We start from the raw sequence: 22,942 nt of genomic DNA on the forward strand, positions 1-22,942 counted from the left end.
CCCGTGCATATACTGGATAAATTCCAACCAATTCCGGGATTCGAACCCGGATCTCCCACGAGGTTGTCAGACTAGACCACCGCGGCTCCTTGGATGATTATTTCAATTATTTTAATACATTTGATTGTCTTTATGGATTTTCTTCACACTTAAAATGTCTCACTTATCATATACAAATAACCGCTGACTAACAAAGAAACAAAAAAATCTCCTAGAATATCTTAAAAATAGAATGACTAGGTATTTCTTTCATAAATATATTTAAAAAAAGGTAAAGTGTTCCCCTGTGCATAGCACCACGCCATGAAGGCGTATAGGGGGTGTGGGGGTAACGCTCCACACTTTCTTGATCCGGTCGTGAGTGGGGGTGATGTGATCAGCATCACGCCCCTGACCGCCTTTACCCCCCAGGGTTTCCCCCAGGTACCCATGTTATTCGACGCTGGGTAGGCGCCGGGGCCGAGTGACTGAAAATTTTACTTGTGTGATCTAAGGGGTTTTGTTAGTGCTGTGCCAGACTAAATAAACAAAAATAGTGTTAAATAAGGAAAACCAGTCAATTAATCTGGTTGGGAGGTCCGAGTCCAGATAAAAGGAAAATAAACACCCTTAAAACAAATTACAGTAGGGCGTAATCTCTTTTAATTGTAATTTCAATTTAAAATCTAACTGATAATTATAATAAATATTTTACATTTTGTATATTTGGGAGCATTTTTTGCACTTTCATTATTCCAAATAAAAAGTTTAATTTGCAAAATATTTTTTTTACAATCAAGTTCCTGATGCGATATTTTGGATCCTAAATTTTGCATTTCCGAGACTGTGCTAAGTAAGAACAATTGTAAATAAAAATATAAAGGTAAATGGGAAACTAACAAAATTATATTTAGTTCGTACAAAAAATATTCAGTTTTGAAAATCACGATTTGTAGACATGAAAAATAAAATACCGTCGTATAATTTATGAGGGGTTAGTGAACACATTCCTCCCAGTAACGATTAGTGTTCCTGGGTTAAGATTTCACATTCATAATTAGACAGAAAATATTGCAGTTTTGTGTGGGATTCTAGCATCAAAACCAGGCCTCAGCACAGAGTAAAAAGTCTAAAAAAAGTTGTTCGCTTTTATGCAAATTGTAAAATTTGTTCATTTGCACTGGAACACCCTGTATATACTCTTACCTTTTCTCATTTCTCCACAGTATGCAAGCAATCACAACCAGAACTATGCACAGCAAACAAGCACCAGATACACTCCAGAAGGCTATCTGCAGTGGCTCCTTGGGTTCCCACCAATACTACAGTAAGAAATCATCACAACTTATTGTAAGACATACACATTTTCCTCTCAGAGTAAACAACTGAAGAATAGTTGAACACATTCAACTAATATATCATTCTCGTCAAACAATTCATATGCTACTTTTAATACAATCTACTTAGTCATAAACAGAATTATTTCTCTTGTAGTATATGGTTCTTACATTTTAGGACAACCTATTCATCAGACATTTATTCATAGTTTGATTAATATTACAGTTAAAACAATGCAGTAAATTTAAGAAAAGTAAAAAAAAAAAAAAAACAACAGTTGTACAATGAATAACTACTTCCTTTTTTTTATTTTTAAAGTTTTTGCATTCTTATAACTGTAATATTAATCAAACTATGAATATATGTCTGATGAAGGGTGCATGTGTTCTCCCGAAACATTACATCTAAAATTTTGTTTTATGTGCTTGTAAGAACTGTATACTACAAGGAAGATAAATAATTCTGCAAGCAAGCAATACGTACATATACAAAAAAGTCATAAGCAGAGGCATATAAAATCTGCATTTGATTTGGTTAATGTGAAAAATTTTAAATTTCCTTCCTCAGCAAGCCTGCCATATTAGTGGAACAGCAACCTTGAATGCACATGTGGACTGTACTGCAGTGGAGCTGTAGCAATGTAAGAGGGGCGGAAAGAAGGGAATAAGCAAGGCAGGAAGTTTCATCAATTGCATTTGTGCAGTGGGAAAACTATCATCATCTGATTCGTGAGTAACAGAGCAATGTGGTATTGCAGTTTGGGCAGAAGGAACTGAGGTAGTTTGAGCAGTTTCCATGTCCAGCCAGACATGAGGACCCAAACTGCTTCTTCCCCACCTTTTCCTGCGGAGAGCTGGAGAAAGAGAGGTCTGTTTGCTGGATGGTCGTAGGAGTATTATTTTACTTGTTCTTTTGGGAATATCAAACTTCTGATGGCTTACAAAAACACATGAACAGGAACAGGATAGGTTGAAGATTTCAGAATTTGTTTGTCCGTAAGGAATACATGAAGTCTATAAATGATTATTCATCATATATTTTACAGAACATATCTAGCTAAATAATCAACTTAAAAAACTGCTTCCACTTGCAACATGGACAGAAATCATACTTTCTTGTGCTATGTTTTGTTTGTTCCAGTGGCAGTGCCCATACTGAAATCAATGCATACCTAGTGCAAAATTCCCTCTTCATCTTTATTCCCCTACAGTATTCCCTACTTCTCGATGCAAGCAGCTCCCCCTTTTCAGCGCTGCTGCTTAATAGCCTTGAGGTGCAGTTAGTAGGTGACATTGAACGCTCCCTGGCTTCCACAAGTGCAAGCAAGATACTCAAGCTTGCTAATATTCATGTATGTGAATGGCATGGGATCAAGGTTATTTCTCACCAGAGAAGTATATTATTCAATTCATGTTTTGCCACAGAAGAAAAAACTTTTCCAGGATTTTCAATAACTTCAAGGTTGATTCAGACACAGGAAAGTGAGGCCCATGAGGCCGCAACATGCCTGCTCAATAAAGGCGATTCTATTCTATTATTCCTACAATCACCATCCCGGTATGTAATCTCATATTCTGTACAAATTATACATGCTCCTAGACATAAATGCTAGCATATAAATATTATGAAGAGGTCCTCTCAGGAAATCATCTGTTGATATCCTGAAAAAACTTCATCATTTGTTGCCAGGAAAGTTTAAAATATTATAAATATTATTCATATTCTGGGAAATGAGAGAAGTGGTAGTAAATATAATTACAGAGAAACTTACTACTCACATTTTCCGCGAAGCTGTTTTTTTGTTTGTTCTATTAATTTTGGTGGCCACTGCCACCATCATCCTTGTTGGAACTTGTTGCATTGTTGCTTCCCGCGTTTCTGTTGTTTATTGTTCCTCAATTGCCACTAGGTGCACTCTTGTCACCCAAGCCCGTGTTGTCTGCCATTCACTGGTGGCAGGGGAATCCATTTGTGGTATTCTTGTCCAGTTCAGGTTAAAAGTGCATGATATTATGAGTTTCCTTGATTTTCGTGTCTATGAGTGTGTGTGTGTGAGCTTTGTGTTGGACATGCACATGACAGCCATAACATGAAAAAAGTACATGTCAAACATAAATCGCACAAGCAACAATGCAACAATTTTGAACGAAGATGATGACAGTGGCCACCAAAATTAATAGAACAAACAAAAAAACAGCTTCGTGGAAAATGTGAGTAGGTAGTTCCTCTGTAATTATAAATATCATGTTGTAATATTGTAACTCACATGCACCAGAACTTTATTTATGTGTCATTTCAAGTGCTAGTGTGCTGAATCATTAACTGAATTAATATCTAATATCTACATCCTTACTTGCAACAATTAAATGCATCACTCACCACAGAAGCTTAATGATGAGCAATGGTATAACAGAGACCCAGGATCAAGTCAATATTCAGCTGTATTTTCCAGTCAATATCTAAGTATATTATAGCAATGGTGGTGTAGCATTTTGAAGCCCTCAGGCTTTCCATTAGTTGAATTATCCAATTAAATATAATTATATATTCAATATAATTATATAATTAAACCAGCAGTTTTCATAAATTTAGAAAAAAAAATAGTACATATTTAAAAGTTCATATTCTACTCCAAAAGTAATACAAGCACCTTCCTTGATTACAAGGCTTCCATGGGTGGCATCTTTGAATATATTAATTTTAGCCTGAATGTTAACTCTAAAATGACAAGTTAGAGAAATGGCTCCTGAATTTCCAAAGAATGAAGTAAGCAACAATTAATTAACAACACTTACCTCTGTTGAAGGTGGATAAGTAGGAACAAGGTGTCCTATAACAGTTGGCAAATAATGTGTCCAGAAGGATGACTGTGTCTGCCTGTAATTATATCTCACTGATGAATTGAAGGTGGTGTTCAGATTGAGGTACTTCAAGTCACCGGCTTTAGCTACTTCAAAATGGATGCCTAAAATCTGTGTGAAGGTTGGATTCCTGAATGATAAGAAACATAAACGAAAATAGTGAGGGTGTTCTAATATAAAGTACAACAAATACAGTACAGTAAAGGCTTTGTAAGTAATCATTGGCTAATGTATAGTATGTCCAGAAAGTAAGTTCCGCTTGTAATTTGTGCCGCAGCACTGCTGCGATCGCAAGATAGTGCATCTGCGATGAGTTGTTTGACCCATTGGCAAGGCACAGACGTCAGTTGGAGGACAGATAGCAGCGGGTTATGATAATGTTCAAGATTGATTGACTGATTTGTTGTTTTAAGTCCACTTTTAGCACAGTAAGGCTAATCGGGACTGGACCTACAGTTTAAAGTGGGATCCGAACCACTTGTGCCTCCACCAGGTATCGAACCCGGGACCCCTTGATTACAAGGCAACGGCACTACCACTGCGCCATCGGGGAGGCCTGATAATGTTCAAGGAAATCGAGATGCCCACCACGTGTGAAGTGTGGTCTGTGATCTGATATTTGAATGTGCGGAATGTGTCAGCAGCGGAAATCCACCGCCAGATTGGTGGGCAACCATCTGTGGTGGCTGACGACATGGTCCATGCAATGGAAGAAAAGTTTACAGAGAAGAGAGGATTCACCATGTTGGCACATTCAGTGCATTTTTCACACATTTCCTGATTGCTGTTACCACTTGGTTATCATCACAGTTCTACGATAAGAGGATACAAAACATGGTGTCTTGTTATGATAAGTGTCTGAACAGTGGTGGCAACTACGTTGAAAATTAGTCCAAGTTATGTACTTCAGTGTGCAATAAAGATTTTTTTCAAATGCATTTGTGGTTTTTTAATTGGTAAACGTGTTTTCTGGATGACCCTTGTATACTCACTTCTGGTTTTATAAGGAGTGATGGAATGAAAAGGTACCTTCAAAATATTGCAAATGATATGGTACATGAGACACTCGATCCTTTTGACTCTATTATTATGTATTCTGTTATAGAAGTAAATATTTATGGAAAAGATGATAAAGAGGAAATCGTGCATCAGATATAAAACTTCCAGTCATCTCAATTATATAAAACTAGAAGAGCATTTTGATTTGCTAGATGTGTTACATAGTATCTGAATGGCTCCAAACACTGATAATTCGAAATCACCTGCTGAACTGATGTAAGGGTTTGAAACTGGATCGAAAGATAATATAGATTGGTTACAGGATGTACATGAAAACAAACATGAGGATACCAGAGAAGGTATCAAGGTTTAGGTAAAACTTTGCAACCGAGATTCTGGTGGTGCATCTTTGGCCAGGATGAAATTATCTGGGGAGTAGAGGCATATTGGTGTATTCAGGTTGGTAAAGATGGTGCATGAAAACCAAATAAATTGGAGGAGTGTGAAACAAAATGAGAGAGGAAACTACCAGAGAGGTAATAAAACAGGCGATAAGAATAATAATGCACCTTCAGAAAATCACGAAGGGAGATACTTACATGAGAACGATGTGTTTAAGGAATGCAAGACAGTAAGCAATCATGAAGTAGTGGAAGAAACTGTGAGGGGCAACATAGATGTGAAACACCAGAGTCAAGCGGATTAAGGAGAAGTCACAAGCAGACACATTAGATTTGAGTCATTATGGTAACAAGAAGTAGGTAAATGATAAAACTAGAATTTTGCACATACAAAATTTCATAGATGTGGAGGAATGTCGTGCGTGACACACTATTAATAAATCTTTTCCGGTCACTATTATGGATAGTTTACTCCATCTTTTGACAAGGTGGACCCTGGGTCACCAAGAGATTATCCTCCCATGAAAAAAAAAAAACATTTGTCAACAATTTAATATCTAATTTTTAATGTAATGCAAAATTTAAAAAATTCATTCTTAACAAATCTCTCTACGTTTTTCAAAATAAAGAATCAAGTGTGGCAACAATGCAAAAAAAATATCAACAATGAAGAAACAATGATGAATAAATAGGACTTATACTTGTAATTATTGTACTTAATTTTCTTTCATCTGTTTAACAGAATTGGGTTGTAATTAACTACTCAGGTGAAGTACATAAGAACAGCAGTTAAATGGCTACAGATGTTCTAGCATGGTTACAACAGAAGAAAAAAAGACCAATAATATCTAGGAGATGGAAGATAGACTGAATCCACAGGTTGGCTTGGTATCTTAGATCAAGACATGGCAAAGAAGGTCACAATTCCAGATACCAATCTACATTAATTTACAATATTTTGTTAAGCTAAATCACTGGCAATTGCACTATTTTTATGAGTACACTATATTTTTAATCACTAATTAAAATATATTTACTAAATAAATGTACCTTGTAAAGACAGTATCATAGCTACATTGATGTAAACAAAAGAGCAAAAAATGCACCGAATACATACATACATTACATGCTATTCTCTGGAAAGCATATTCCTAAATTCCTTTCTCAGTGTATTAGCACTATATAGCAAGAAAATAAATATTCTGCATTCATTTTTATGAATGTTACCAACTTCAGTGTATGCACAAAGTGGCTGAATATGTAAATTTTAAGCACTGATGAAACAGAATATCAAATTATGATCTGATGTTAAAAATGCATTAAACAATTGTGTGTATGGGAAGAACAGTTGTTATTTACAACTTTAAAGAAAATATTTTCTTGCTTTATTTGAAGGAAACACACTGACATGTCTTACATCTAGACTGACAATAAAGCCTTCACTGCAAATAATCTCAATATAGTAATAAATTATTTTAATACTTACCCATATCTAGCAAAATTGGTGAAAGCCTTCATAAAGAAATGGCTCATATTTCTGTCTGCATCTTTCCAAGAATATCGATCAACTCGATACTTATCAGCAAAAAATTCTGCAAAGCAAGTGCATGAATCATAATGAATGTTCAGCAAGTAACAACAGTACACAAAACCAAAAGTTATAATTATGAAGCCCACGTCCCTTTTGATTTCACAATGTCAATAAATTAAATTCCTGCTGATACAATATCACAACATTTCACTGTTCATTACAACACTGCACACCACACTGTTAGATTTGAGTTGTTGAAGATTGTATATAGTATTCTTTCCGCTTCTCATTTGTTTTTATTTTACTCCCGCTGGGAGCTTCTTGTAAGAATTCGGAATTCTGGGAGTGTGATATTCTAACACAGCGGCATGGTGCATGGCGGCTCACGGCAGCAGGAAGGACATGTTTTCAGCTAGCCTATTGGATGTGGGGTTTTGTGTATTTTATCAGTGTGCAAACGAATTTAATTACTGTATAATGCCAAGTGAATTAAAGTACCGGTATGATATACAAATTGGTTGCTGTATCCGTTGTTCCAGCCCTATGGTAAGGTATTCAATATGGCATCATCCCCAGAGATGCTAGTTTCTTTCATGGTGCTACCAGGAAGGAATCTACAAACATGAGTTTTGCTATAAAATGTACATAGGTTCACATATCAGAACATCCATGGCTTTAAATGGTATTGGCGTAAACAATGTGGATGGTTTCAGGGTAAAATTTGACATTCTGTCAAATAATGTCACTAAATAAAATTTAATATCACGGAAACCAGGAATGGTAGAGTTATGAATCATTTCTGGTTTTATTCAGGACAGATGAAAGTATAATGTGCTGCTCCTACATTATCAGTAATGAGAATTAATTTTGCCCGTCCCCCTACACAGAGAGAATGCCAGCACATGACAGTTACAAATGAACATGTTTCAAAAAATTGCTATGCTCAACATAATGACTTTCCACTTGCAAAACTTGTTATACATACAAACAAACATGTAGTTAAAGACCATGTAAAGAATTGTACACTAAAAACATTGGAGCTCCTCCTGCTCCTTATTACATCACATGACCTCCCCAAGGGGAAAAAAATAAGTCATGGCACACTTTAAATCTCTTCAGAACGTCATGGTATATCCATATGAATCATCTGGTGTAAATACATGGTGTGGTACACTCATATGTACCATCCAGCTTCTCATTATTATTGGCACTAAAAATGGACATGATGATCAAATGGTATGAGGAATGGTACATGCAGCATACTTTTCAGTACCATCCTTTTGTACAACCCAAGTAATGGCAGACATCATTTGACTTTAAATATGAACTGCTAGGTATTAGTCCCCCACCTCCAAAAGAAGGTAAAAAAGCTTTAAGTATGCTTTTATGAGCAATTAATACTACATAATGCACCTCGTCCAGAAATATATTACAAGGTACCAACATTGTCCGCTATATTATTTGGCCACCCAGACATCAACTCGACAGTCACAATACAAGGCACAAGTCCACAGGATCAGAACATGGTAGATGCTTTTGAGTGTTTAAGCCAATTTTATGCACAGATAGAATAATTGAAATTGGATCTACTGTTTGAAGTGGGATCCGAACCACTATGTGCCTTCAGAGGGTATTGAACCCAGAACCCCTTAATTACAAGGCAACGACGCTACCACTGCACCATCGGGGAGGCCTCCTAGTGATGAGTAAGCGCAGGCACACCAATGCCATCTGTACCAAAACCCTACATTTCAGGTGTCGTTCCAGAGCAATTACATGTGATTATGGCCAAATTATACTTAAAGAATGGTACTCCCAATGAAATGTCCTCAATTTCCAATGTGGTTTTGTGAGCTATGTTAATGTCGAAAGATCACAGGGCTTTGGTATGGCGATTGTATGTGATGAAGTGGTAGCGAGATGGAGAGGAAACAACTCGTAAACTTACCAACATCCATAAATGGCGCCCCAGTTAAGAAGTAATATTCTGTGTCGTGAGGAACTCTTCTCCAATGGGGCCACCTGAGTGTCTCCACAGTTGTATTTAACACATACATGTACACTGGTACCATCTTTTCTACCAGAAGCTTCACCATATGATCGTTCGGTGCACGATAGAAGAAGTCAGACAGCATCTGGAACACATAAAAGATTGTTAATAGAAACCTAGGAACAAATGATTCTGCTTCGGCAAGTAAAGCACAGGTAACATTTGAATCAAAACACAAAATTCTAATACTTTCCGAAAACTGACATCAAACATTAATTAACTCCCCCCTTCTCTCTCTCTCAAAACACACACAAAATATTTGATTATATTCCAAAATAAATTGACATGAAATGTGATTCAAATGATACTTTAATGAATGGTCAGGTGAAAAAAACACAAGTTAATTTTCTGTCAAGGTAAGGAAGGTCATGGGCTACGTGATGCGCATAGGTTCAGAGTCTCCTGGGGTAAGCTCACAACTTTTCTCCTGAGATGTATGCCAGTGTATGGGACCGGTGGCAACACATCATTGTGAGGAAATTGGAATGTTACGAATGAGTAGCAAAACCCAGTCATGGAAATCTATAACAACAACTGTGGAATAGTCATGCTGACCACACGTTAACTCGTAACTGGTTAGATGATCTCCCACCTTGCTGAAATGCCTTTTTATATACAGCTTTTGATCCTGACATATACCCAGTTTTGGAACTGAAAACTATATCTTTTATTCACCATAAATATGTAGCCCTAGCTATGTAACTGACGTAAATTTGTGGAAAGAAGAGGTTTGTTTACATTTAGCACACGTGATTCTCTCGTAGCTTCCTTGCTATATTGCTGTTTTGGTGCATATAAGCACTATAAAAGAAAAGTATGTCATTAATGAACGCATGCTGCAGCTCTCATACATTTGATATAACTGACAACTGTGATAGACACTAAGAAGAGGAGGGGGGAGGGAGGAAACACTGCTTGATATTCCTGGCTTTCTTCACAAAACTGCAAGGAAAATACATAGTCCCAGTTGCAATGTTTTGTGGGTTTCTGATCTAATGCAGTAATATTTCAAAAAAAGATGCTCACTTCACAGAAAATCAGGTATGTTGCATTATTTCATGAATAAAATTTCTGCATATTTCATCCCACTGGAGATGCCACTGGGTGCAAGGTTCTAAAAGTTACTCCCTCTGTCCCATAATTATAGTCCGGTATGCCAAAATGGTAGTACAGGAATGACAGACGAAGAGGCAGATGGAAAGCACAATTTGTACTGATCCTTGAGTAATAAAGTTGTATGATTCATTCCCGTGTTTCATGTTCTTCTTCTATATACCCCAATGTCACAGTTTGAATATCGGACAATTATTATGAGACAACACACAAAGGTGTACCGGACAATAATTATGGGACAGAGGGAGTACATTGGATCTTTATATTTTCACTCGAAGTCTATAAATGTAACTCTCCCAGTGTTTGGTGGCCTTTACAATTCAACTGGTAAAAGAGAAATAATAATCACACGAATTAATCCCCATGCAAAAATATTCAAAAGGAAAAGGCAACCTTGCATATGGTGAATACATGATTCTTAGATGATCAGGAAGAAGTATTCATAAAGTAGGTAAAAAAAATTAGATACAGTGCACAGAGCATGACTCATTATAAACCAAGAGGAGAAGAATAAATATTATGAAAATAATAAGAACTGCAATGAAGGTGAAAATACTCAACATAAACACACTGCAGTTTGATGAATTCCACACCTTTAAATGCCTAAACTCTTTACTAACAGTAAAGTATTTAATGAAAGAAGAAAAAAGCTACAATAACTAGAGATATTGGGTGATTCTACAAGGAGACAATACAAATGTTCCAGCTCTGTAACAATAGTTATTAAGCTTTTGCACAATTAAATAAAAAATCATGTATTCTAGGTTTACAACCCTTTATCTACTTTGAATTATAATGAAAATTGTTAAAAAATGAGAGATAAAATTATATACATGGAAACCTCGTTAATACGAAGTTCAAGGGACCAAAAAATGTCAACTTCATATTAAACGACTTCGAGTTATCCAAACTTTTCAAGATGGCGCCTGTTTTCAGGTGCAAATAAAGTAGAGTATAAATTACGCCCACAAAGAATGTTTTATACTTGGTGGTAGCTCAGAAAATAAGCTTTATATGTACTATATAATAATATTGTAGGTTTTAACCCATCCGCTTACCTAGTCGTCGAATCGACGGCCTGAGCTGGCACACGCCTGCCTTACCTAGCCGTCGTTTCGACGGGTTGTGATGTTTGTGCTTGTAACTCAGATTTTCCCTAACAGATGGCATCAGTATGCAGTCCGATTGTGCCTTAAGCTTTGGTAAATGTCCTCCTGAATTTTTCATACCACTGCATGCGGTTGAGGCGAATTATTTTTTCATATAAACAAACAGTGTTTTGTCTTCGTTGCAATCATGGCTAGTAAGAGAATGGTTCCTGATGCGGCAATAGAAAACTTGCTTTTTGACAGTGATGAAGAGGAAAACGTGGATTTATTTAGTGATGATGATGAGAGTGAATCACAGTCTTCCAGTTTCAGTGAAAGTGGAGAGGGTGAAAGTGATGGGGAGTGTGGTGAAAGTGGTGAAAGTGAGGGCAGTGTGACACCTGTTGCCAAGAAACAGAAAGAAGACGAATGGAAATGGTCAGAAACCTGTACACCCAACGATGCACCTAAGAAAATACCATTTACAGGTATGCCTGGTGTAAATAGTGTTGTTTTGCGATCCTTAGGGGCTTCTCCTTCTGCATGTGAGGTGCTAAAAAAATTCCTCAAAGACGATTTTTGGGAAAGTGTTTGCTCTGAGACAAACGCTTATGCCAACAACAATATACATTTTGATGAAAATGGTGAGGCTCAATCAAATAGTACTGATGCAAAATGGTTTGCAACAACTCCCGATGAGATAAAGGCATTTTTTTGTTTGTGTATTCTTCAGTCGCAGGTAAAGAAAGAAAGTTTACAAAGCTACTGGAGCACCAGAAAGATTACTGAAACACCATTTTTTGCAAGTGTAATGCCTTATAAAAGGTATTTGCTGATTATGCGCTTTTTACATTTTGTAAATAATGATGATATTCGCCCTGGAGATAAATTAGGAAAGATTAGGAAACCCATGGAGTACCTAAATAATAAATTTCATCATATGTACACTCCAGAACAAGACATCGCTATCGATGAGAGTCTGGTCAAATGCAGAGGTAGGCTTTCATTTGTACAATACAATCCCAGCAAGAGAGCTAGATTTGGCATAAAATATTATAAAGTATGAGAGTCTTCCAGTGGTTACTGCTGCGAGTTTCAAATATATACAGGTAAAAAAGTCTCCCAAGAGAAATTACCTGAGCATGAAATAATTGTACTTCAATTGATGGAACCCTTGCTTCACAAAGGTTACACATTGTACGTGGACAACTGGTACAACTCCCCAACACTTTGTGAAAAATTGTTAGCTGCAGATACAAACGTTTTGGGTACAGTTCGTCTCAACAGGAAAAAGATTCCTAAAGAATTAAAAACTCTGCAACTAAAGAAAGGTGAAGCAACTGCAATGTACAGCCACAAGATGATTCTCATAAAGTGGATGGACCGTAGAGCAGTATCAATGTTGTCTACAATGCATGATAATATTTACATGACTAACACACGCAAAGTAGACAGAAAGACAAATCAGCCTATACAAAAGCCAAAAGCTGTTATTGAGTACAACAAGGGTATGGGTGGGGTGGACAAGATGGACCAGCAACTAGCCTCATTCCCAATTATGCGCCGTTACCTAAAGGCCTATAAGAAGATATTTTTCTACATGCTGGACTTGACACTGTATAATTCTTATGTCATGTACAGAAAGATTACAAATGTGAAAAATCTGAAGTACAATGAGTTCAGGCTGTTAGTGGTGGAACAGATGTTTCAGGAACTTGAACTACCTGAATACGCACGAAGAGGACGCCCATCAAATGATACCCCCCTAAGACTTCAGAGTGCCAACTGGGCTCATTTTCCTCAGCAGATCCCTCCAAATCCTGTTAAACAAAACCCATCAAGGCAGTGTAAAGTTTGTTCAGCCCACAACAAGAAGTCCACCAGTAGATGGGAATGTGAGAAGTGCAAGGTTGCACTACATATGCCTGAATGCTTCAAGGAATATCACACCAAACACCACTATTAGGTAAGTTTTTCAACTTGTAATTCCATTATACTTCTTTGTACATTTACTATACTCTATGTTTTACACTACTAGAAAATTTCATGTGGATATGGTAAATAGATTAGGAGAAATTAACATTTAAATTCAGCACTGCAGAATCAGCGAGCGGAGAGGAAAATTAAATGGTATTTTACAGATTCTGAAGCTACATTTAAATGGTAAGCGGATGGGTTAAAGAAAGTGTAAAAAATGTTACACAAAATGAGAACACGGAGCTTAACGCAGACACAAAGATTCAAAGGAGACGGTTAACACCATTTATCCTGCCTAGTTATACAACCGGTTATGCATGGGATGCATGTCCTGGCAAAAAGCCTTTTAAAAAACGGTATTTTCTTTTAATTGTGCAAAGTCGTTGCTCTTCCACGAAATTCTTACAATTTTAGTTCATAAGAAACCCGTTTGCACGGAGACGTACGGAAAGGAAAACAATCTCGTTTATTGCAAGAAGTGAAACTAGGAAGAATCTTGACAGTAGTCACACTGGCGCGAGCAAGAGACGGGAGATAATCGGACAGAATTAATATTGGATTTTATGTGCGTTCACTAGAACATTGTCCATTACAGGATTAACTGGTAACAGAAGATTCTCTTGGGAGAAAACACAACCTTTCCCTAGCACAAAACAAAACAAAAAAATCGGGGCTGTAAATTTTGTTGTAAAAAAGTCACGTATTCTTTGCTTCAGTTAACTTCATATCCCCCCTTTGCAGGGATCAGTTCAAACTCTTCCTCAACTTGCATTGTAATCCACTCTGAAAAAGTAAACACACAACTTGCGATCTGTTTGAACCGAATGTGTATCCTAGGACACATTAAACAGTGCCGCACTCGATAATCACTCTGGTTTGGATCCCACTTTAACCTGTATATTTAGTCCCGCTTAGCTCATCAGCATAATATGAATTAAAAACAAGCTTTACGAAACTTGCGTATTTTCAGATTAATCGACAATTTATTGTAGTTTTCAGGAGTATTCTGGAAGTCAAACACTCGCTCCGCCAAAACTTTTCATCTCGTATTCCTACATTGAGCATTGCGGTTTTTTTTGTTGTTTTCTTAAACAGCAGCACGCTAATGGTTCTGAAGAAAAGCGGGGATTATATGGCTTTGCGAGATTCAAAACAATGACGCTTATTCCTTCGCACTGGATGAGTCATTGCAGTTATCGGCAAGTGAGAGCTTTCCCAGACGCTAGACTAAACACTGGCGCCAGCTGCAGCATAAACACAATGAGACTGGCTGGAAGTTAGAGCAGCAGGTGGCAGAAGGGAAATCATCGGCATTTTAAAGATAAAGCAGTTGTCGAAGGCTGAACTTTTATCAGCAGTGTGAAAAAGAAAAATGATCCTTGCATTACCTTTTACCACGCAACAGACAATAATACGAGCAATATTTCCTATCCAGATAGCAGTATTCAAACAAGAAAGAGGGACCTGAATTCTGCAATTATCACATTACCATGCACACCAGTGGCGGATAATGAGCTGTTGTAGGAGAAGGAAGGGGGTCACTTTTCTTTTACTTATCATGCAGTTTTTGTTTGTTTTGAAGAAGGTATTCAGAACTGTTTGCTTTTTTTAGACACCAAAGGAAAGGAGCCCGTGTGTGCACACGAGCAAAAAAAGAAAATAGTGGCCGAAACAATTAGCAATGGACCCCCCCCCCCCCCCCGTTTGTGGATAGAAAAGGGGGAGAAGTCACTCAGACAACAAAACACTGTTTTGGCAAATTTTATGACCGGCACAGTTGGGAAACTTATGAAGCGGGAAACTCGAGTTGCAACATACGTAAGATCGACGTCAACTTTTGCGGGAAACCTAGATGACAACGCATTAAGTGGGTTGACGATCTTTAGTTGACCTATACGGCTTTGATTATCTGTAACAGTTTCCCTTTTTTTATGAAGTTCTACAGGGCACAAAGATCACGTTTTTAATGAAAGTGGTTACCGGAAGTTGTCTGCTACCAGGCTAAAAGTTGCTCGCTGACGGGAAATTGCTGTATCTCGAGCTCAGAGCTAGACAGATGGGTGAGACTTCCAGGCACCACGCATCTTGTATTTTAGAACATTCGTGCAATCTTATCTCGCATTTCTCATCTAGCACCTGTGAATATTTCCAAGGTGGCGCATTCAGCGGGGAAAGAGCTTGACCTCCCATGCACATTGACATAGAATGTCAATGTCCAGCGGGCATTTCGGGCTGCTTCCTTCGAGTTGTCAGCAGCTCTTAGGACAAGGAAACAAGTCAAGTTAAAATAACGTCCACGCTCTCTCCACATTCGATCTTTTCTTGTCGACTTACGCAGGTGACTACTTCGAATTAAGCGAAACCAGTTTTGCGGAAGGGTCTTGTAAACAACTTCGTATTAAAAATTATCCGTATTTCTATATATCCGTAATGAAATACATTATAAATCCTATCTTATCGGCTGGGGAATGGGAAGAACTTCGGATTAAAGGGTACTTCGTATTAACGAGGTTTTCCTGTACATGTAATTTGTCCTTAGCATGAATGTTCCTTGCACAGTGTACTGAAATTTAAGTGAAGTTATTTCTAAAATGTTTTATTTATGAAGTAAAATATTCATAATACTATGAAAAGGGTCAATCCATATGAAATCATACCAGCTGGTTGCTTGACCATTTTTAAAAAAGTTTATTTTTTGAGTGGTGTGAGCCTCATATATTGACAGTTCAGAACCACTCTTATTTTATTTTTACTATCACCGATTTGAAGATGGCGGGCATTTTTTTATCATGGCGCGCGTCATTTTCTCCATTCGTAAGCATCAGCGGCAACTTTTTTTTCTCAGCTCTGGTAAGTCCTACGACAATGAGACAAAATCTGTGATGTTAAGCACATTATAGGCTACAATTATATTTCTATGTAATTTTCTAAATATTACTCCTTCATAATAAATTTTAAGGTTAAAATTGTGTATTTTAATTGCTCAAAATGACATTTTCGGACATTTTTTTGGGGGGGAAGGCAGTTTGTTTGATACTTGGATTTTTTTGTGCAAGTACCTGTGTACCAATAGAGTACGTCAAAATTATTTGAAGCTTGAGACTTTAATATTTTTTTTTCTACAGGGTCATAAACATGTACTTTTTGTTAAAAAAAATCCAAGTTCAGGGTTAAATATCTCTCGTGGGCAGTTGTTTAAAAATCTGAAATTTGTACACAATACAGTACTTCAGGATAAGTAACTTCAGTAAAAATTTTGAGTTTGAGATTTAATTGGTTTAGGAGATACAAAACTCGTGAAAAATTCAACATTTTGCATTAAATATGGCATGCCTAATTTCATTTCTTATTAACATTTTGTGTTGAAATTCTGCAAACTGTAATTTGGAACGTCAATGAACAACATTACAATCCTGAAATGGCTCTGCAATAAAGTGTATATATACGAGGGCGTGCTGAAAAGTAACGCTTCCTATGTTTTTATTTTCTTTGTTACCTTGTAAACGCATTTTGGATTTTGAGCAACCATACATTGCACTTATAAGACTTTCCAGCTTCTCCATTGCAGGTTTCAAACTTCTATCGCCAGGGGGTGCTGAACTATTGCAAGGAAAATGGCAGCATGTAACCATGCAATGTTGGTGAAGCGCCTGAAGTAGTGTGCAGTGATCGAGTTTCTAAAAGCAGAAAATGTGCTACAAATTGACATTCATCTGAGACTGAGGGAATATTATGGGGATGAATGTGTTAGACATCAGTACTGCGCAATCTTGAGTTTATCATGCTCTTAAAGAAAACCCACAGCTGAACACGATTCCGATGACCTCCATCAGTTCTAGTTCCTGGCCTTTCACTCCATTCTCTCACATAGCTGAGATTTTTTCAGCTATGTGAGATTTTGTCAGATGTAACGACTGAGCTCCATTATTACTCACTCGATAAATGCCGATGGTGAGCACTTAGCTTGGTAATTCAAAACATATCTCGTGTGACAAATACGAAGATGTGGCTCCTGTGTGACGGTAGATACACATTCGATCTCCTGTTAGAACCCTGCCACTTTGCTCTGTGATGCAAATGGTTTGGATAGAAGTTGAAAAAATTGTGGGAAATACATGATTTAATGTGGCTGTCGGAATTATTCCATGTACGTATAACTCTATAGTTTACTCTTGAGTAAAATGTTGGAAAACTTGCATGTTCTATGTACACAAACATGGCCTAGAAATGACAAGAATGTTGGATTTCATGGAATTTTTGTTTGTTTTAGGACATTTCTTTTAAAAAACATCGCTAAAAACGCCAACAATTCGCATTTTATGCCAAATTCGCATTATTTTGATATTTCGAACGGGCGAAAAATGTGTCCAGAGATCACTGCACATTCCTAAACATAACTTCGCAGCAATTACCATTTTTCAAGGTTTTGGCATTTGCGAAAAATCAATGTCCCTACTAATTGGAAATTACTTTCTGGCCATCCTCCGTATAAATCAGTAGATGAAAAGTGAAAATTTAGCAGGGCTGGCAGAGAAAAGTCAACTCTTGAAGAAAGTGATTTGCTTTTATGATTGAATGATTCGAGTAAATATGATATTAAAATATTTACGTATTTATTATTAGTATTTTATTTCATAATATTGGACATTAACCTTACTCAGTGAGAGATTAATGACCATCTCTCACGAGTTTAAACAGACAGGACAGAGAGTGGTGTTAATTTCGTTGCAATACTAGTGTTGCAGTAAATTTGAGGTTGGGAGCATGCACTTGCCAATTTTTATAACATTCACCAATGCAGATTTATGTTTCACTTTTTCGTGATAGTATTCAATATACATATATATCCCATTTTGTTGGATTCTTCTTGATATCTAAGAATAGTGCAATGTCATTGTAATCGTATGTTAACTTGTGCGAAACCAGTAACACGTCAGGATGATGAAAGCATAAGCACTGCTACATTAAATAAGGTGAAGTGAGCCAGAAGAGTAATAAAATTCCAGCAGCATATTTGCAGTCTAAAGCTCTTCTTGTTTATGCATGCGATTTTTGTTGCATGTTGCAGTCCATGCAATTTCTGTCGCATGTTGTAGTGAGATACTTTGTCGGGTGGCGATATTCGACAAAAATTGTATGTATCAATGGAACCTATTTGTTTGCATGTTCCTTCAGTTTGCCCAACAAATTGACTTACTACGACGCCCGACAACTATCAGATGGCGCCACCTGCACTTATCCCCTCCATCTGTTGACAAGTCCCATTACTACTCCAATACGGACAAGAAAAAATGATAATTCAATGCATTTTCCAGGTAATATTTAGAGGCTTAACCTTTACTCCCCCGATGATACCATATGGTATCACCAGAGTAAGGTTGTACTCGCCCGATGATACCATGTGGTATCATGGTGCTGATTACGAAATGAATGTGCTTTTTGGACCATCATACTCTTATGTTTGGGTGGAAACTCTGACACAGGTCTGGAGCAAGCCTGGGAAATTCATACTGATGACCAACCTCCCTCTCTGCAACATATACATGTCACATTTCCGAACAGAGTTTCACATTTTGGCTCATAATTCAACTTGTATGGCACCCAGGAACATGAAACATGTTTCAATCTCTTTGGAAATATCCATTCTTTGAAGAGAATACTAAGGTTTGCGCCTTCTCCTCAAAATAGCGGGAGAAGAGGGGGCAAACTCAAGATTTGTATGTTTTTTTTTCATTGAAATTCGGTGGTCGTGCCCCCAACCCCCCCCCCCTTCCTCGGTTTGGCGTTCTAAATTGTACACGCTTGCATGCTATGATGTTCTAGCTGCAAAACAAAAGTTATCCGAAGTTGATTGCTCCCATAGTGAACGAGTTATAACAATTTTCCTCCAAAAATTCAAATTACCTATTTTTCGTAAAAAAAATTTTTTTAAGATATCACATTTTGGCTTATTATTCAACTTGTATGGCACCCAAGAACATGAAACATGTTTCATTCTCTTGAGAAATGTCAATTCTTTGAAAAGAATACTAAAGTTTGCGCTTTCTTCCCAAATAGCGGGAGAAGAGGGGGCAAACTCAAGATTTTTATGGTTTTTTCATTGAAATTCGGGGGTCTCGCCCCTGAAACCCCCTTCCTCGGTTCAGCGTTCTGAATTGTACACGGTTTCATGCTCTGATGTTTTAACTGCAAAACAAAACTTATCCGAAGTAGATTGCTCCCATAGTGGCCTAGTTATAACAATTTTCTGAGTGATATGCAAATTACCTATTTTTCGTAAAAAACAGAGTTTCACATTTTGGATTATTATTCAACTTGTATGGCACACAAGAACATGAAACATGTTACGTTCACTTTGGAAACGTCCATTCTTTGAAAAGAATACTAATAATAGCGGGAGAAGTGGGGGCAAACTCCAGATTTTTATGTTGTTTTTTCATTGAAATTCGGGGGTCGCCCCCCCCCCAAGCCCCCCTTCCTCGGTCCGGTGTTCTGAATTGTACACGGTTGCATGCTCTGATGTTCTAGCTGCAAAACAAAAGTTATCCGAAGTAGATTGCTCCCATAGTGCCCGAGTTATAACAATTTTCTTCCAAAGAGTGTTCAAATTTAAAATTCCCGCCGAAAAGCCCATGCCAGAGAAATTTCTCTCTCTCTCTCTCTCTCTCCTCCTGCCATCACTGGTTTCTGTCGCCGTGGTTGTGTTGCAACTAAAAGGGGCCTAAAAGTTGAGGCCGAAACTTACGAACGAGATTTCCCGTTCCCGTGCAGAGTTCTACAACGATATATTTAAATAAATAAATAAAATAAAAATTGTAAAAAAAAAAGGTCAATGAAGACGAAATTCCCTGACATTTCCCTGACTTTTTTTGACACCTCAAAATCCCTGACTTTTCCCGGTTTTCCAGGTCTGTCGCCACCCTGAGTATATAAAATGACATTTTGGATCTAAAATTGTGAATATAATGAGAAAACCCACTTACTACACAAAATAAACATATCCCTCCTAATAGCACATTTATATAGTTACCAGAGTATTAAGTTTGTTCCTGTATAAAGGGATCTATTTTTGCTTTTCAAATATTTACAGCAAAATTAATCAATTTTCCATGAATTGAATAACTGACAGGATAATTCAAACTTCAGAAAGTGTCATGTAGGTAAATTAACATTAAATTTAGTGTTTAAGAGTCTATTTCGCATTTTACAGTTCATTTCGCATCATTTTGTGACGAAACAGAGTAGGAAAATACACCTCACACCTTTCATAAACATGAAAAATTAACATTACAATGTGCTGTTCCACATTTCATGTTTTCGTCAAAAACCGATACATGCACGCCTTGAATGATTTGAAATCAGATGCCCTAAACTGGGGGTAATTCAACCCAACATCCTAAGGAGAAAAATCAAAGATGGCTGGTTTGTCATTAGCATGGACTTTCAATAACACTGTCCAACAATGGTTTTGTTGAAAGTAAAATTTCAACGGTTCTCTGTTTTGCCACCTGCTGATTCCGAAAATGAGGTCAGAAATTGTCAATCACCCACCATTTTTTTGTAACAATAAAAATATAATTCTGCATTATTATTGCAGCATGCAGTCCATAACAAGCTGATTGGTAGGCAATATTTAAAATATTTTTATGTCTTTGCTCCAACAATACACTAGTAACTTTAGGCCATTGATGTCTGCATGAATGACAACAATTAAACTTGTTAAACAATCCAACTGAAAAATTTGACAACAATTAACTTTTCAACACAATGCTGTGATTTAACTGTTATGTCTACTTCTCATATCAGTAGCAAGTTGTCTGGAGGAAAGAAGCTTTTCCTGAGTGTTCTTCAGTTCCAGTGAGTGTTTTGAAGCAAAGACAGAATCATGTCAAGAAGTTAGGTATATCTGTGGTGAGTTGACCTTAAAAGCAAATAGGAGAACATTTATTCCTCATGTATGCTATGTAATAAGAGCTTATGAGTGTTACTTTGAGAATAAGATAGACGATTTTTGATTTATTGATTGATTTAGTTTATTTTACTTTGCGTTTTGTGCCTCTTGGCTAATTTGCGAAGATGGGGATGAGTGACGAAATGATGAAATTGATGAATGGACATTCACAAATAACCAAGCCCGAGCGGGATTCGAACCCGGGACCCTTGGCGTCGTAGCGCGATGTGCTAACAACTCGGCCACAGGGTCCGGCAATAAGATAGACGAAAACAAGAAATGGGCCCCTGATATCTGTTGTGCGAACTGTGTAACGCTTTTGAGTGGTTGGCTGACAGGATCTCGTCATATGCCTTTTGGAGTTCCTATGATATGGAGGGAACCTAAGGATCATATAACAGACTGCTATTTTTGCTTGACAAATATATCTGGAATAAATTCAAAATCAAGGCATACAGTGAAATATCCATCACTAGAATCATCAACTCGACCGGTGACTCATGGACCTGGAGTTCCCATACCTGCTCCACCAGATGACATAAGTCTAACGGAAGAAAGTGAAAGTCTTCCTAACAAATGTCGTGAATTGTATAATGATCCTGATTTTGTGGGGAGTGTTTCAACAGCTGAACCTCACTTAATAACTCAAGAGGATCTTAACGATTTAGTTCGAAATCTAGAGTTAAGAGTAAGGGTAAAGCAGAACTGCTTGCATCGCGATTAAAAGGATGGCATTTGTTGGAGAGTGACACTAGAGTTACTTTTTTTCGGCAACGCCAAAAAGACTTTGTAGATATGTATGCTGAAGATGAGGACCTTGTTTTCTGTTGTAACATCGATGGTCTATTAGAGTCACTAGGTGTTGTCCATAAAAGTGAAGAATGACGTTTGTTTTTAGACTCTCCGAAAACAAGTTTGAAAGGAGTGTTACTGCACAATGGAAATAAATATCCAAGCATTCCCGTACTATATTCCTGGGGCATGAAGGAAAGTTATGAAAACATGAAACTGTTATTAACAAATATCCAGTACTGTAAATACTCTTGGCAGATATGTGGAGATTTAATCCTAAGGGGAAAGCAACTAGGTTACACAAAACTTTGCTGTTTCCTGTGTAAATAGGACAGCAGAGAAAAAATCATTATGTTGAAAAAAACCGGCCGAAGAGAGAGTCACTCATCGCAGGACAGGAGAATTTGCTCGGAAACTACAAGTCAGAAAATTACAGAGAGCTTGTCAGTAATTTTATTCAGAACCATCATGCTCTGGGGTGTAATATGTCTCTGAAGATACACTTTTTAGACTCCCACCTCGACTTCCCACAAAATCTTGGGACAATGAGCGACGAACATGGAGAACGTTTCCACCGGGAAACTGGTGAAATGGAAAGGCGCCACCAGGAAAAATGGGCTCCAAATATGTTGGCAGATTATTGCTGGACACTAAAAAGAGATGTTCCTCAAGCAAAGTACAGCCGAAAATCAAGTTCGAAGACATTTTAGATATGCCATTGTGAATAATATTGCATCGTATCACTATGAGGCTATATAAGATTTGTATGTACCTGATATTTTGTATGTACCCTGTTACACAAACTTCATGGGTGATGGAAAAATTCTGTAATTAGATTTGAAATCAGCACATCTAATTCAAT

At 37.3% G+C, this 22,942-nt stretch overlaps 1 protein-coding gene across 2 annotated transcripts in view; it reads right to left on the minus strand.

Annotated features, from left to right (window-relative positions):
- Positions 1-22,942, minus strand: part of Gli (carboxyl ester lipase-like protein Gli) — a 151,747-nt gene that overhangs the window by 15,071 nt on the left and 113,734 nt on the right. For both annotated transcript variants that reach the window (XM_083133930.1, XM_083133929.1), the window contains exons 8-11: positions 9,058-9,244; positions 7,065-7,170; positions 4,113-4,308; positions 1,186-1,301 (exon numbers count right to left, since the gene is read on the minus strand). In XM_083133930.1, the coding sequence (XP_082990056.1) occupies positions 1,186-1,301; positions 4,113-4,308; positions 7,065-7,170; positions 9,058-9,244 (605 nt within the window). The remainder of the gene's footprint in view (positions 1-1,185; positions 1,302-4,112; positions 4,309-7,064; positions 7,171-9,057; positions 9,245-22,942) is intronic.

The sequence above is a fragment of the Lepisma saccharinum genome, chromosome 13, assembly GCF_977018435.1.
Source record: "Lepisma saccharinum chromosome 13, izLepSacc3.1, whole genome shotgun sequence".
Lineage (NCBI taxonomy): Eukaryota > Metazoa > Arthropoda > Insecta > Zygentoma > Lepismatidae > Lepisma > Lepisma saccharinum.